Source organism: Quercus lobata, chromosome 6 (assembly GCF_001633185.2).
Source record: "Quercus lobata isolate SW786 chromosome 6, ValleyOak3.0 Primary Assembly, whole genome shotgun sequence".
NCBI lineage: Eukaryota > Viridiplantae > Streptophyta > Magnoliopsida > Fagales > Fagaceae > Quercus > Quercus lobata.
In genome coordinates this window covers 48,498,247-48,512,784 of record NC_044909.1, presented here as the reverse complement: position 1 = coordinate 48,512,784, position 14,538 = coordinate 48,498,247, and the positions used below count along the sequence as shown (strand labels likewise).

Genomic DNA, 14,538 nt, shown 5'->3' with positions numbered 1-14,538 from the left:
GATTTTCTTAATAGTTTCATGACTATTCTCATTATTAAATGGAAATCAGAATTTCAGTTCCCCTTTTTCTACGTGTGAAATTTCACTCACTGAGAAGCTTCCCTGTTGTACACTTTTGTTTCTTGTTTTATCTGGGTCCCAAATTAGATGCCTTTTGGATAGGAGTCAGTGAGTCATTGTACAAAGGAACAATAGCTTTAACTTTTGGTTTGACACTTCCTTATCTACATCATACATTCATACCTGACAAGAATGTGAAATGATTTAAGTTGTGCATTGTTTTGTTTCGTTTCTAGCTTTGCCTTTTTCCTCTTATTTTTTTATTTTTATAGGGGCTGAGAATTATCTTTTGGACCTGTTATATGTAACAGTTGTCTTACAGTCACAGCGTGCCCACAGATACGTGCGGCTCATGTTGTGAGACACCCATTACATATTGATATAGCAAGTGCATAAGACACCCAGAGCTGTTTGGTTGTCGTAATAAACTCAAGCAGGTCCATTTTATAAAGGTTTAAACATGTGCGCGCGCGCACACTTTCATACACAAACGTTAAAAACAACTGAAATCGTGTCTTGAAAACGAGATTTCAAACTGTACAGACGTGTAATTAACACTACCCTTTTATAAAGGGGGTGAGTCCTTCTACATGATATAAGACATGTCAAGAAGAGAAAAGACAAAGGCACACCCGACTAAAGACAAATGACAGTTCAAAGAACCAGAAAGATTGTAAAAGTTAAAGTCTGTTCAGTCCTCTTCCAACTGGACCTTTGTTTTTTTCCTGGGCATAATATACTCTTTATAAATTGGTTTCCTTTCTCTCTTTTTTAAGAACTACAAATTAGTTAAAAGGCAAGGAACTACCAGACTTAGTATTAGCACAAACTTCTTTATGTCTCCTACAAATGACAATCATTTTATTGTCGTCCTCTGCTTATCCAGTCATTTTTGAGGAGCCAAATTAAGAAATTCATAGGTATTTTACTTTCTTTTTACCTCATCTAATCCTGCACTTCCACTTGGCTAAATCTAGACACAACCATTGCATTAAAAGGGGGCCAGTGATGTGCACATTGTTTTTACAAGAACTACCCATAAATCAGAGTAGAAATAAGAGATGGAAAAAAATATAACATAATATGGACACACAAGGGTTAAAATTGCACGTTGCATCAATCAAATAGTAAAAATCAATAGATTTCAGCCTTCTTTTTATTCAACCACTTGTCAAGTGTCAACCAGATACCTCTATTCATTTAGAATTTTGGAAGTTAGATCGATATAATTCCTCATCTACAATCACAGGCGGTATGCTCCACGTTCCAAGTATATGTCCAGATATCTTCCCACCTAAAGAAGATTAAAGTTGCAGATAAATCATGTTCACAAAGGGGCAATTTGATAAATTTTATATTATAAAAAGCCTTCCGAGTCGCAAACCACCTTCTTTAGTGGCTTCTTCACATCTTTTCTGGTAGTTCAAGGATAGTTGGGGATCCAAGGTTTTCAGTAGACTCTCATACTTCTGCTCAGCCTCAGTAATGTATCTTGCCTGTGGAGAGAATATAATATATATATATATATATATATATAAGTTTACCCAAACGATTGCTATCATTGAAGAGTTACAACATAAATTCACTTGGTAGAATCATTCACTTGATAATAAATGGTTCCAAAAGTAAAGGACAGTTACATTATTACCAATAATATATATATATATATATATATATATTAAAAGGATAAAACTTCATTCTCTGATCGGTCCAATCAAGCATCTAGTGTCACCTCTAGGGAAACCCACTTAAAAGTAATGGATATATTTAGGATATGTGGACCAAATGGCAAAGGAATACTTGAGTTGTACTTATTTATAAAAATAAAAAATAAAAGGAAGAGGAAAAGAAAGAAAGAAAAATCAGAACTAGGGCCATCCCTTTCGGCAAATTTTAGAAATGTATTAGAGCACATCACTAACTTCTGTTAGTTGTTCTTTTGATTAAGATATGCAAATTTGTTTTCAAAAAAATTACTTTTCAAACGAACAAGGGGGAAAAGGAAGGGTGGGGGGAAAGAAAAAAGAGAAAGGAACAGCTCAATTCCAGTGAAGAGTTTAAGAGCTTCCTGGTCACAATTCTACAAATAAAGTTTTTGAAGATAACTAGAGCAACATGAGAAAGTTACAGAAACATCAAGGCAGTAAATCAGCAATCAACCAAGAGAAAAAAAAAGGCCTCCTTGGAACAAGATGATAACTACTTTTCTTGGTAGGAATCATAGGTAATTTATTATTCAAGAAATAAGAAAAGCCAAGTATGTTGATCACCTCTAGAGAACCTAGTTCATTTTCAACATAATGCATTGTAAATAAAAATCAAGGTTGATGATTGAGAAATAATCTCTATGCTCTGTGAGTTCATAACTTGTGTGGAAAATATTAAAAGAAAATTACAGACAAGCATGACACTCCATGTCGCAACAAAGAACATAGCTGAATTTCCTGGCATACTCACCAGCATAATTGGGGCTCTTGAAGCTCCATATATTCTGACAAACATGCGCAAAACATTGAAACTATTCTCTAGTACATCATCCTACATGGAAAACCATAGTTTATCAAGTAAGATTTGGATTAATTAAAATGAGATCAGGTAATAGTTGGGAACCATGATGATGATAAATGAACTGACCTCATAGTCAAACCTACACATTTTGTGTCACCTCAGTATTGAGTAAAACAGGCATCTTGCTTGCCACAATAATTTCAACATCAAAAAGTAATAGCATTAGTCATCTCAATGAAAACAAAATAAATAAGCATTTGCCCAATAAAGCAGTAAATCCTTGAGTACTCTGCACTACTTGGGCAACCTCAATAGATTAAAAGCACATGCAGATTCACATGTAGGCATGTAGCCAGGCATGAGCAGAACCACATAGAAGCTTGGGGGGCCATCCCCTGCCCCTCCCAAACTTCCCAAGAATTAGATTTTCACCCTTGAATTTACTTAGAATTTTTAAAATATATATGGTTCCCCCTGGCCCCTCTAAACTCTTCATATTTCTCGTATGACACTTTTAAATTGGTTAGGTTCTATATTTTTTGTTATTTTGCCCCCGTATTTCTGCCCCTGGCCAGGCACAGTTCCTGCATCCCACACCTCAAGCAGTGTACTGTTCTTTGACTCAGAAATACAGATCATTCAGAAAAGAGAAAGAACTGGTACCAATTATTAGGTGAAAAATTGACCACTAAAACATTCTGTGTAGAATTAGAACAAATGCATGGAAAGACATGAAAAGAGAAGTACTTACAAATCATCAGATACCTCCACTAGGAATTCTGACACAGAGAGAAATTCCATATGCAAATCATTGACCTTCAAAACAGCTTCAAAGAAAACACAATTTAACCCATGATTCTTGCTACAAAGACTAGAAGAAAAATGGAAGACATATTATGTCAAAAGTGCAAGAACTGCATCATGCTGTTAGACAACAACAATTACAGCAAAATATCACTGTTAAATTTAGAATTTGAGTTTGATTTTTGGTGCACAAAAATTGAAGGTGAAGACTGAAGGGTAACCACAATGCTTAAGCATTTTGTCAAATATTTCAGTAATTGAGAGATTCTTAAAGACCTGAAAAAAACTTGGTTGTTATATATTGACATCATGCCATGGTCACTTCAAAAGTCTAAACAAAGGAGGACCAAAAAAGAGCTCCTAACTTACATCTTAGGAAGGAAAATATTGGTATTATTTCTTGACATCAGATTGTTGTTACTTTATTCTATGTAAGCATGGAAGGATAACAAAGTGTAACTTACATCTAGGAAGGAGAAGAGCTACAATTATTTTGGTTTCTAAATTGTAGATGAAAAAAAGAAGACAGAAGACAGAAGTATATGAAAAAGTTAACAATAATTTACCTTTTCTCCTCTCAACTGATATAGAAGAAGATTTAGAATTCGATAATCAAATGATTTTAGGTGAATCGCCCTTATCACATCTTCAACAGAGATCTGAGTAGCAAAAATTCAATCAAACTCTAAAACGAAAATTCTGGTCATGCCTATTATCTATTGCATAATAATTCCCTTGAATTAGAGAAAGAATTCTAAGAAAGAAATTTAAAGAGTTCAGAAATTTGGAATTATTATTCAATGCCTCATATTAATGTGAGGAGACAAACATGAGAAATTGCATAACAATTTCCTTCCATGAGGAGCTAACTAAAGCTATAACAAATACAAACAAAATAAATGAAATTGCAAATTCACAGTAGATATAGTCTCTATTAACTCACAGAAAAAACAATATATTATATTATTTTTTTTGGCTTTTGAGCATGGATATTTCTTTCTGGTCCAAGTATATCTTGTTTTTACTACAAATTATTTTCCTTGGTTAACAATAATTGTAGTATTGCCAATATTCAGGGGGTTTCTTAATTGATACAATTTCCCTTTGCATTAAATGCACCAGATTTCAATGTCATTGGTGCTAATACATATATGAAACCATATTTCTTTTATTTCATCAAAAATCTCAATTTATTAAACACAAAGTTCTCAAAACAGTGTCCAATTTAATTTATAGATTCTCTAAAATTCTTGGTAAGTAGATTTCAGCAGCAGACATAGTTTGAATAAATATAATTGATATGGATAGCAATCTGCTATTCACTTTTGTGTGTCCCAAACAAATCTCTTTTGTTCTGTAGGTCTTCAACTATAAATTGAGGTATTGATATAATTGAATTTAAAATATAATACTTGATTGAAAGCTTAGCAATAGATGTTCAAAGTTGTCCACTTATGGAATTATAGTTGTCATCTTTTTTGTCTCTTTCCATTCCAATGATTACCTTCTTCAAGCTACTCTCCCCCCACCAACCTTCTTTATTTGAAGCATTATTGTGTGTGTTAATTTTAATAAATTTCTTGGAAGTCCAATGGTTTCTTATAAAAAATTCCTTGTTCTCTTATTCTAAACCTTCAAACTCCTAAGGAAATATAGAATTAATTGGTAACAGACAATCCAAGTTTCATACACTTAAAGTAATTCCCTCACACCAATATGCTAAATGAGGATAAAGGAATTATCCTCCTTCCCCCCCATCCCTCCCTTCATATGATTTTTATTAACCTAGAGAAAGCATATGATAGGGTCCCTAGAGAGGTTATGTGGGGGGTTTTGGAAAAGAAAGTAGTCCCTCTAAAGAACATTAAGTTGATTAAGGATAAATATGACAAAGATGTAACTAGAGTGAAAACAAGTGGAGGCATCACAAGTGAGTTTCCTATCACTATAGTGAATATAGGTTTGATCAAGGACTAGCATTAAGCCCTAATCTCTTTGCATTGGTGATGGATAAGTTCACTAAATTGATTCAGGAGAAATTCCCTTGGTGTATGTTTTTTGCAAGTGATATAGTTTTAATGGATGAAAGTCATCAAACTAGTAATGGACTTAATGCCAAGTTAAAAATTTGGCAAGACGATCTAGAACTTAAAGGCTCTTAATTAACTAGGATTAAGACAAAGCACATGGAATGTAAGTTTAGTAAAAGTATAAAGGGATTGTAAGATGCGATGGTCAAGAGATACCAAAGAGAGAGCTTTTGAAATCTTGAATCAATACTTCATAAAAATTGAGAGATTGGAGAGGATATAAATCATAGGTTAAGAGTGGGATAGATGAAGTGAAGAAGCGCATTAGTCACTTGAAATGGTTTGGCAATATATATATATATATATATATATATTTAAGTAATTGTAATTTATTAAATTTGGAAAAGTGTATACAGGAAGTATACAGAGATTTGAACAATAGAAAGAAACAAAAGGTAAGTCTTGGTTGTTGTTGTTCGTTCATATTTTGATGAGTAAAAATGGAACTAAATAGGTAAAGAAAACCAAAAGCTGTTTGGTCATAAAACCATCTAGGGGCACAAAATAGGCAAATTAATTGAACTGCTTCTTATGCCAGAAAGCCTTATATGTTCATGCAAGATTTAGCAGCTTTACAAAGAGACCAAATTTGCAGATGGAGCCCATTTTCTTAGAGCCAAGGGCATAATTTACTATGGAGACCAGGTTCTTAAAAAGCTCCTGGTGTCTAGAGGAGTCTTAGAAAATAATGCCTCTTGTTCCCTGTTGAGTTCTATAATCTATACCCCACATTATCCAAAAAGTATAATATAAAAAATAAGAATTAATAGAGTTACAGGTTTGCCTAAGTTCAGAACTGATAGACTTCATAAACTCAAATAATGAGTAACTTGAGGCACCATCTTATGTTTGCAAATGACTTACCACAAGTTATTATTAAAATAAAAATAAATTTAAATTAAGAATTTTTTTCCATTTTCATTAAAATGTCTGTCAATTTCCAAAAACATTTTTAGGATCATACAAAAGCAACATACTACTTAGTTAATAATAATAATGACTATATTAATTTAGGCAAAAAGGACCATGACGATAGACGAACCTTCTCTTGGCTCATTAGTGCATGACAGAGCTTTCTTTCTAGAGCCCAATACTCTTCTCCACACTTCAATTCATCTCTTATCCTACAAATTAATCAGAAATTGAAACAAAATATTTCAAATCAAACTTCAGGGGTATGTTTGGAATGGAGGGAGATGGATGAGGAGAGGGGAAGGTAGCCGAAATATTCTAAAAATTAGCACATTCCAGCCACCTTCCACTCTCCTCTCCTCTGCTCTCTGCCCATCACCCTCCAACCAAACATGAGGGAAATGTTCTTCATTTGTTTAAATAAAATTGTGTAGCAAGAAAGCAAGTGTACCTCTCTATCAAAATACCGAGACACTCAAGTAGGCCCACCAGTGGTCTGAAAGGGTCGCTTTTAAATGTATCTGTGAACTGAGTAATCAACCTCTGATGTCCATCCTGTATCTCAAATGGAATTACATTGACCAAGTGAAAGTTAATTCGAATGATAGAAGATGCTTTTAGTGAGGTTCCAAAGAATTAGTTGACATATCACCTTGCATCCTCTTTCTGAAACAGAGGCTCCACTGGTTGGTAGATGCAATATCTTTTCATTCAAACTATCCAGCTGCATCATCAAAACCATTAATGTTAAGGAAGCAAATAGACAATAGCTAAAGTTTAAAGATTAACTCATCAAAATAATGCAGATCACACTGTGATTCAATCACATTTGAACATGTTCTAAGGTAATTTCATTACTCCAAAAGGTTACTATTTTCTGAAAGCAAGTATTGACTGGGAAGAAACAGAAGGTGAAAGACTCATTCCCAATTTTTTTTTCCTTGTGCAAGTAATTTCAATAGAAAGACATTGTAAGGTTACTATTTTTTGAAAGCAAGTATTGACTGGGAAGAAACAGAAGGGGAAAGACTCATTCCCAAATTTTTTTTCCTTGTGCAAGTAATTCAATAGAAAGACATTGTTTTAGAAGCCCCATTAACCAGTTCAACAAAATTTCTTTTATGTTTCCCCTCTTCAAAAGATAACTGAACATTACATTTCTTCCAGAGTGTTACCTGATAAATAAAACTTTCTGTGAATGAAAGCACAGGTAAATGTTTGAATAATGACTGTGGCTTGTTTACATCCATCCCATGAAACATAAAATAGGATCTGCACTGCAAAATGGATATGCATTACCTCAAAAAACAATTAGATATGTATTAATTTTTCCAGCAGGCATACAAGTATATTTGTCAAATAAAAGAAGGGAGACACGGGGCATTTATCCACAAGATTGTGTGTTCAAGTCTACATTACAGACAATAATAACCAATAAGGATGATAAATAATATAATAACAATGTTTTCATTAGCATTACAAACTGATGAAGTCAAGATTTCCACCTGTGATAGGTGATTAAATCAAAGAAATGATGCAACAACAAAAAAGAATTTTGTGAAAAAAAAGTTTCATTAAATGAATATAACCATGGAGAGCACTAGAGCACCTCTCTTTTCACTTTTGTCAATGACTTGGTTTTTTTTTTTTTTTTTTCAATTTCTCTTTCAACGAGTCTACACAAGCTAGTAACTTTACAGATTATGAACTAATAAAAAACTTGGCCATATTATTTGAACCTTTAAACACTCGAGTTCACCCGCATAATTGTATGTGTAGGAGAATTAAACTAAAGGATAGATATGAGGTGGGGCACGATAAAATCTCGCCCCATAAAGAGAAAAAAAAATAATGTATGTTTTAGGAAGCGTTTCAAACAAAGTTAATTGAGTAGCATAAGAACATAACAAGAAAGTATTTGAAGCTGAATGTAAACTACAACCTTAGCCTGCAAAGTAATAAACAAGTACTTACAAAATCCTCAAGGGTAGAATTTGCTCGTTGCATTGCATCCAAACCAACCATAGCCATGCCTTCAAAATTAGTTTGCAACATACCAGAATACGTCTCATTCTCACAATCAAGCTGCATAGAATTATCAACAACATTTTGACAAGGGCCTGCAAAGACAGTGGAAACTTTAATCAACATATGAATTTATATGAAACCAATGTCACAAAGATATTCAATTTTTCAGCACGAGGAAAAAAAAAATCAAAATGACATATAGATAAACCACTGAAATTTATCATTGTTATTAAACATCTCAGCTGATATTTCAAGTTCAAAAAATCATATAGACTGCAGGGGCAAGGATATGGTGTCACAAGTTCATGGTCTCCATTTTGTTGAGTCAAGAAATAACATGCTCGAAAATGAAAATGGCATCAATTTTCCATATTACTAAGAACCGAAAGCAGGGATAATGCAAAATATTTTTTTTAACCCATTGTAAGTTTTCAAAGACCCTTTCAGTCTATAACAACAAATCAACCAAATACAGATTGTGCACAAATGCAATACTAAAAGATTGTCAAATAGAGCGTCGGATATCTACATGGAAAGCAATTAAGCATTCAAACAAAGTATATCCACAGCATGAGCAAACCATTACGCTCATCTTCTGCTTCTGTTATGCTTTCCTTAGTAATCAAGAGCGAAGCTTCCTCCAGAAATGCAACCGAAATCTGGCAATGTGCGTTTGGATTAGCATTTTCTTGATTTAAAAAAAAAAAAATTGTGGAAAAGTTAACAAAAGTAGAATTGTAACTAGAAAAAGAAGTTTGTGCATAAATAAATAAGGTTAGGTAATCGAAACTCAAACAAACAGTGACTCACCTTTGGCATATGTGTGGAGACCAAAGTGCACTTGTTGTCCATGTCAAGTTCTCCACACGGTTGTACCTTGAATCGTCGGGAATATTATACAGTGCGTAGTGTTAGGTTCGGGGAAAGAAAAAGATTGCGATTTTGGGAAGCGAAACAAACCTAGAAGTTGAGTGTGAGATTACCAAGAGGAGAATGAGATTGGCGAGGAAGCGATTGGAGTCGGGATCGGAAGAGGTCGATATAGCACGAGACTCCATGAATTTGAGCGTTCTCTGTACTTGTTCTAGCTTCCTTAGTTCTTCCATTTTTTTGGGGTTTGGTTGCACACTGTTACTTGCGAATGCGAGTGTCGTTTACTGGTGGACAGGTTCAAATTATAGTTTAAAACTATCATTTTTTTTTTTTTTTAAATTTTTTTTAACAAAAGAAGGGCACCACGGGTATCATTGCCTGCTCACTTAAACGTGGATTCTATGGCATGGACCATCAAAACTGTTTGGGATTATCTATGTGTGCACAGAATCTTAAACTGAAGCGCCACGATTTGAACCACAACCCTCAGACTCGCAAAAGTAACGGTTCAAGGGACTCCTACCATAGACTCCCACCCCTCCGCGATAAAACTCTCTTTATTTTGGTAAAAAATAAAAGAAAAAAGATTTGTTGGGAAATACTTGGCACTTCAAATTAAAAATTGAAATGAACAAAATTAGGTTTGATCTAGGGAGTCTTTTGGTTGAATATTGCAAAAAACTGAGTTCATTGGTGATATAAGCACTGTTCAAAGTTATTTGAGACAATGAGGAAAGATGGTGAATTTCGGCAACATTGTTGCCGAAATTGCAAGAAAAAGTATGAGAGAGAGGGAAGATAAGTGATATGATGGAGGAGGGAGAAAAAATTGAATTTCAGAAATGAGATTACCAAAATTCTTGTTGCCCCAAGCTCTGCCTGTGAAGTGTCCTAGGTGCCATGCTAGGTGGAGTGCTTGAAAGGGAATATGAATTGTGGCAACCAAGTTGCCGAAATCTTGGGGAGAAATTGAACAAAAAAAAAAGTGGCAATTGATTTGTGGCAATGGCATTGCTGAAATGGAGGGAAAAAAAATTGTGGCAATGGAATAGCTGAAATGGAAGAGAAAAAAAATGTGGCAATTGACTTGTGGCAATGTTGTTGCCAAAATGGAAGGAAAAGAAAAAAAAAACTGTGGCAATGGAGTTGCCGAAAATTTGAGGAGAGAGAGAGAGAGAGAGAGAATTGTCTGAATAAAAAAAAATTTAAAATTCTTATTCTAAAAAGTACACATTATTCTTATTCTTTCCGTAGTTTTTTTTTTACCAAAGCAGTTTGGTTTGTGTGTATGTCATGTTCTTTCATTTCATATTGTAAAAGTACCCTATGAAACAAATAATGATAGATTCAAGTACATTGATTCTTATCAATATTAGTGCAGTATTTTGTTTGTGTAAATAATTTGTTATCAATATTAGTGCAGTATTATTGAAAAAGCTAAAATAATAACCTGGTACATATGGGTAGCCGCCTTTGGTGTCGTGAATAAGTGACCATGTTGATGGTACCATGTTGTGTAGTCCACACCTAAATGGAAATTGTCATCCCCAACTACATTTTCAGCTCACTCATTCCAAAGTCGATAGTATTGTGCATGCTGCCTACGCCAATTGACACCGAACTTTCCTATCAACTTTACATAATGCACAAATTTATCGAAATTGTCAGTAGGCCACTTTGGACATCTTTGTAACAACCAAATTGTTGCATGACTCTTTCTAGATGGTAATACTCCACAATTTAGAAGCACAGCAATGGCGCTGTTGTAGTCCATATATGTTTTTCTGCAAAACACCATGGATGCAAATAATTATCGTACGGTGTCCAAACAACCTGCAATTCCAATTACACTAACTATGTTATAATAGACAATAATATAACTAGTAAATTAACTATTGATGCATTGTGACAACATATATTACCTGTTCATTATTATGTGTGTCATGATTGGAACGGTACGCACGTAGAACATGCATTGGTGTGTGAGTAAAAGTTCTCTTGGTTGCCCACCTATACACAATTAATGATTGCCATTGATTTTAGGGTTTGAAAGTATCAAGGATAAATGCTACAGTATACAATGTTGTATAGAAATAGAAAATAAATATTATACCTGCATCTGTATGGGTCATCACCATTTTAATTCGTTGGATCTATTGGAATTGGGGTCAAATATGGAAGATGCTCCCAGGTCTATAATTGTAATATGAAATAGGGCCCGCCAGCTTCATGCTCTTTTTAATAGCAGTAGTACGCAACTCTTTATAAAGAAAAGAAAGTGTGGCACTACCCCAGCTATATTCCCCAGCTACACCAAAGTCCGCTAATAGCTGGAGAAAGTAGCAATGCAATCTACTTTGGCTCTTATTTCCAAATAGTAAAGCCAAAACCTAAAATATGTATGCCCTAGCATACTGTTAGGTTGTTACAGCATTGGCACCCTCTGGTAGGTTTGAGAATGTATTCCTTACCCAGGTTATTTTAAGGCCACCATAATCCAATGTTGTTGCAGGTGATGTCACTCCAAGTAAATTTTGACAAATTGTTCCACAGTTCAAATTATTGTGCCCGCACACTGCATTGCCATCAATAGGCAATCCTGTAATGATTGCTATATCCTGTAGAGTGATCGACATTTCACAAGTAGGTAGATGAAATGCATGGGTTTCAGATCGCCACCGCTCCACCAAAAAAGTGATAAAACCCCCATCAATATGTATATGTGGTAGGCGGGTAACATAGTATAGTCTACATTGATGCAAATATGGGGTGATAAGCTCGCCTAACTACGGGGAAGGGGGATGCAAACGGTTGGGGTCGCACTCGTAAGGTGGAAACACGAATTTTTTTAAAAAATGTTCAATGTTATATTGCTAATGTTGAAATTATTTTCATGTAAATTGAATAGTTGTAGATATTATTAGGACATTAATAAATTTTGATATTGCAATGTACATTGCCTTCCATTGAATCACTAGAGATGTGCTATTGTTTTTGGGTTAGCAGAGAATGATCGAATGACCCAGGCTCCATTTCAAATATATCCTACATTAAATGTTACAATGAGTTAAACCATGCAACATCCATTATCTCTATATTAGTAGGAAATTGTCTATAAATCAAACTAAATTAACCATTTTTTTTTTTTTTTGGACTGAGATAACCTCTATGACATTAATGAATTGACAATAAAGTACTATTAAGATCTTGGTCAACCCTAAATTAAATAGAATATAATAAATTAATCATAATCATACTCATACTCATAATTGGAATGGAATCAACCCTAATTATCATATTCTTAAATTCATACACACATAATACAAAAGTATAGTGTAAGTGAAGATGCGTTTTCACAGTATCTTTAATATATAAATACTGAGATTAAAAAATTATAATATTTGAAGGTATATTTTTTACAAACCATCTATATAAAAAATTACAAACTAAGAAAATAATTTCCAATTAAATTAGGGGGCCAAGAAGCTTACTACAATTGCGATACGAGGTGAAGGAATGTAGGAATTATAGAGTGATACTTGCATGAAAAAAAAGAAAGAAAAAAAAAAACACAATCAGATAATCATAAATATCTTCTAAAAAATATAATCCTAAATAAAAACAAAAGAAAAATAATAAAATTAATATATAGTGACTACTACAGTTTTTTATGCTAAATATTAAATATAACTTACAATACTTGTAGTTCATAATAAAATTGAAAGAAACTCAAATAAAGGATTTATGAAGCAAATTTTTTAATCATAATAATAATAATAGTTTTAGCAAAAATAATTATGGGGCCAAAAAATTTGACAACCGCGGCCCACTTTATACTAAACCCAAGGCCCATGCCGAGGAGGAAAAAATGGCCGAAGACGAACAAAGAAAGCCCAAATAGCCTAAAAACGTTGCTGAGGACGATCCTGTTCTCGGCATCCCAAATCCTAAGAGGAAAGAATGGCACGCCGGCAAAGGCAGCCTCCCAGAGCGCCCCTATAAAAAGGACAAGTACAGTAGGATACCCATGAGAGTATGGTGTAGGAACAATTCAAGGAGAAACTGTCACCTCCGCATTGAATACACCCAACTAACGTTCTGACCGCATTAATGGGGAAATGACCCCTGAACAGTGCAGTCTTGGTTGCCGCAACTCACAGAGGGTTTGGGAAGATGGCTGATGGGACGAGCACTTGAGTGATGACCTGTATGACCAACAGATGAAGGGCCAAGATCGACTGGAAAGAAATATATAATGTGAGAGATCCTCCAAGAATGGGGGATCGAAAGAGAGACAAAAAGAAAAAGAAAAAAAGAAAAAGAAGAAGAAGGAGAAGACAGTAGCAATCTGCATGATTTTGGAGACCTCTGTAACCTAGTACTGAAGAAAGTAGAAGAAACACTAAGTTCATCAGACGAAGCGCCCGAGGACAAAATTTCATGCTTTAGTCTATATTCTTGTTATTCAATCCATACATAACCATGTCTAGTTGTTGTAATCTTGACTAAGACCTAGTTCTTAAACTCATTCTTTATAAATTTATTTTATTGAGCTAGTTGGGCTTGAAGCCACTCATCCAACCGAAGAAGTGCTCGAACCCAGTCCCTACAATAATCATACACACAATAATTAATATTAACTATAATATAACCATATATAATATTTACAATATAATAGAGTATAATATTTATAAAGCATATAATTAATTTTCATTTCCCAACCTGTAACCGCCCTAAAAAGTAAAGATTCAAGAAACTTAACAAATTTTTATACCAACTAAACTTTAAAGAAAAAGAAACACAAATGTACGATTTATTGTACTAAATAAAAATAATAATAATACACATACCCATCTTTATTATAAACCAACAAACATATTACGCAATATATTTCTTCCAAGTAAAAGATGTAATAATTGATAATAACAAAGTAAAATTGATTATAAAAAGATCACACTAATACAATTTATTACAATTTTTGTGGTCGTATACTAATAATAATATTAAATAATTTCAAAATTTACAAAACACATATATAAATTTAATTAGAGAGTTGAGATGCTTACCACAATTGTGATACCAACCGAAAGAATGAAAATTATAGAGTGATACTTGCACACAAAAAAAAAAAAAAAAAAAAAAAAAAAAAAAAAACACAATCAGATAATAATAAATAAACACAAAATAAAAACAATACTGAAAATGCTTGTAGTCCTAACCATAAAAAATTCATTAATCTAAAATTTGAATAATAACAACAACA

General features: G+C 33.7%; 1 protein-coding gene across 3 annotated transcripts; it reads right to left on the bottom strand.

Annotated features, from left to right (window-relative positions):
• Positions 1 to 1,023: 1,023 nt before the first annotated feature.
• LOC115949671 lies at positions 1,024 to 10,097 on the bottom strand. 3 transcript variants are annotated; one of them, XM_031066961.1, is made up of 14 exons: positions 9,386 to 10,097; positions 9,213 to 9,278; positions 8,989 to 9,061; positions 8,349 to 8,494; positions 7,550 to 7,651; positions 7,027 to 7,098; positions 6,826 to 6,929; positions 6,505 to 6,586; positions 3,939 to 4,031; positions 3,320 to 3,384; positions 2,695 to 2,707; positions 2,518 to 2,598; positions 1,448 to 1,556; positions 1,024 to 1,354 (listed from the first exon to the last, which is right to left on the bottom strand). In XM_031066961.1, the coding sequence occupies exons 1-14, from the start codon at positions 9,506 to 9,508 to the stop codon at positions 1,257 to 1,259; spliced, it is 1,227 nt and encodes a 408-aa protein (XP_030922821.1). In that variant the 5' UTR covers positions 9,509 to 10,097; the 3' UTR covers positions 1,024 to 1,256. The 3 variants fall into 3 exon arrangements, with proteins under 3 accessions (XP_030922821.1, XP_030922820.1, XP_030922822.1); XM_031066960.1 differs by having other exon boundaries at positions 8,983 to 9,061; positions 9,386 to 10,096; XM_031066962.1 differs by lacking the exons at positions 8,989 to 9,061; positions 9,213 to 9,278; positions 9,386 to 10,097 and adding an exon at positions 8,932 to 8,965.
• Positions 10,098 to 14,538: the final 4,441 nt, after the last annotated feature.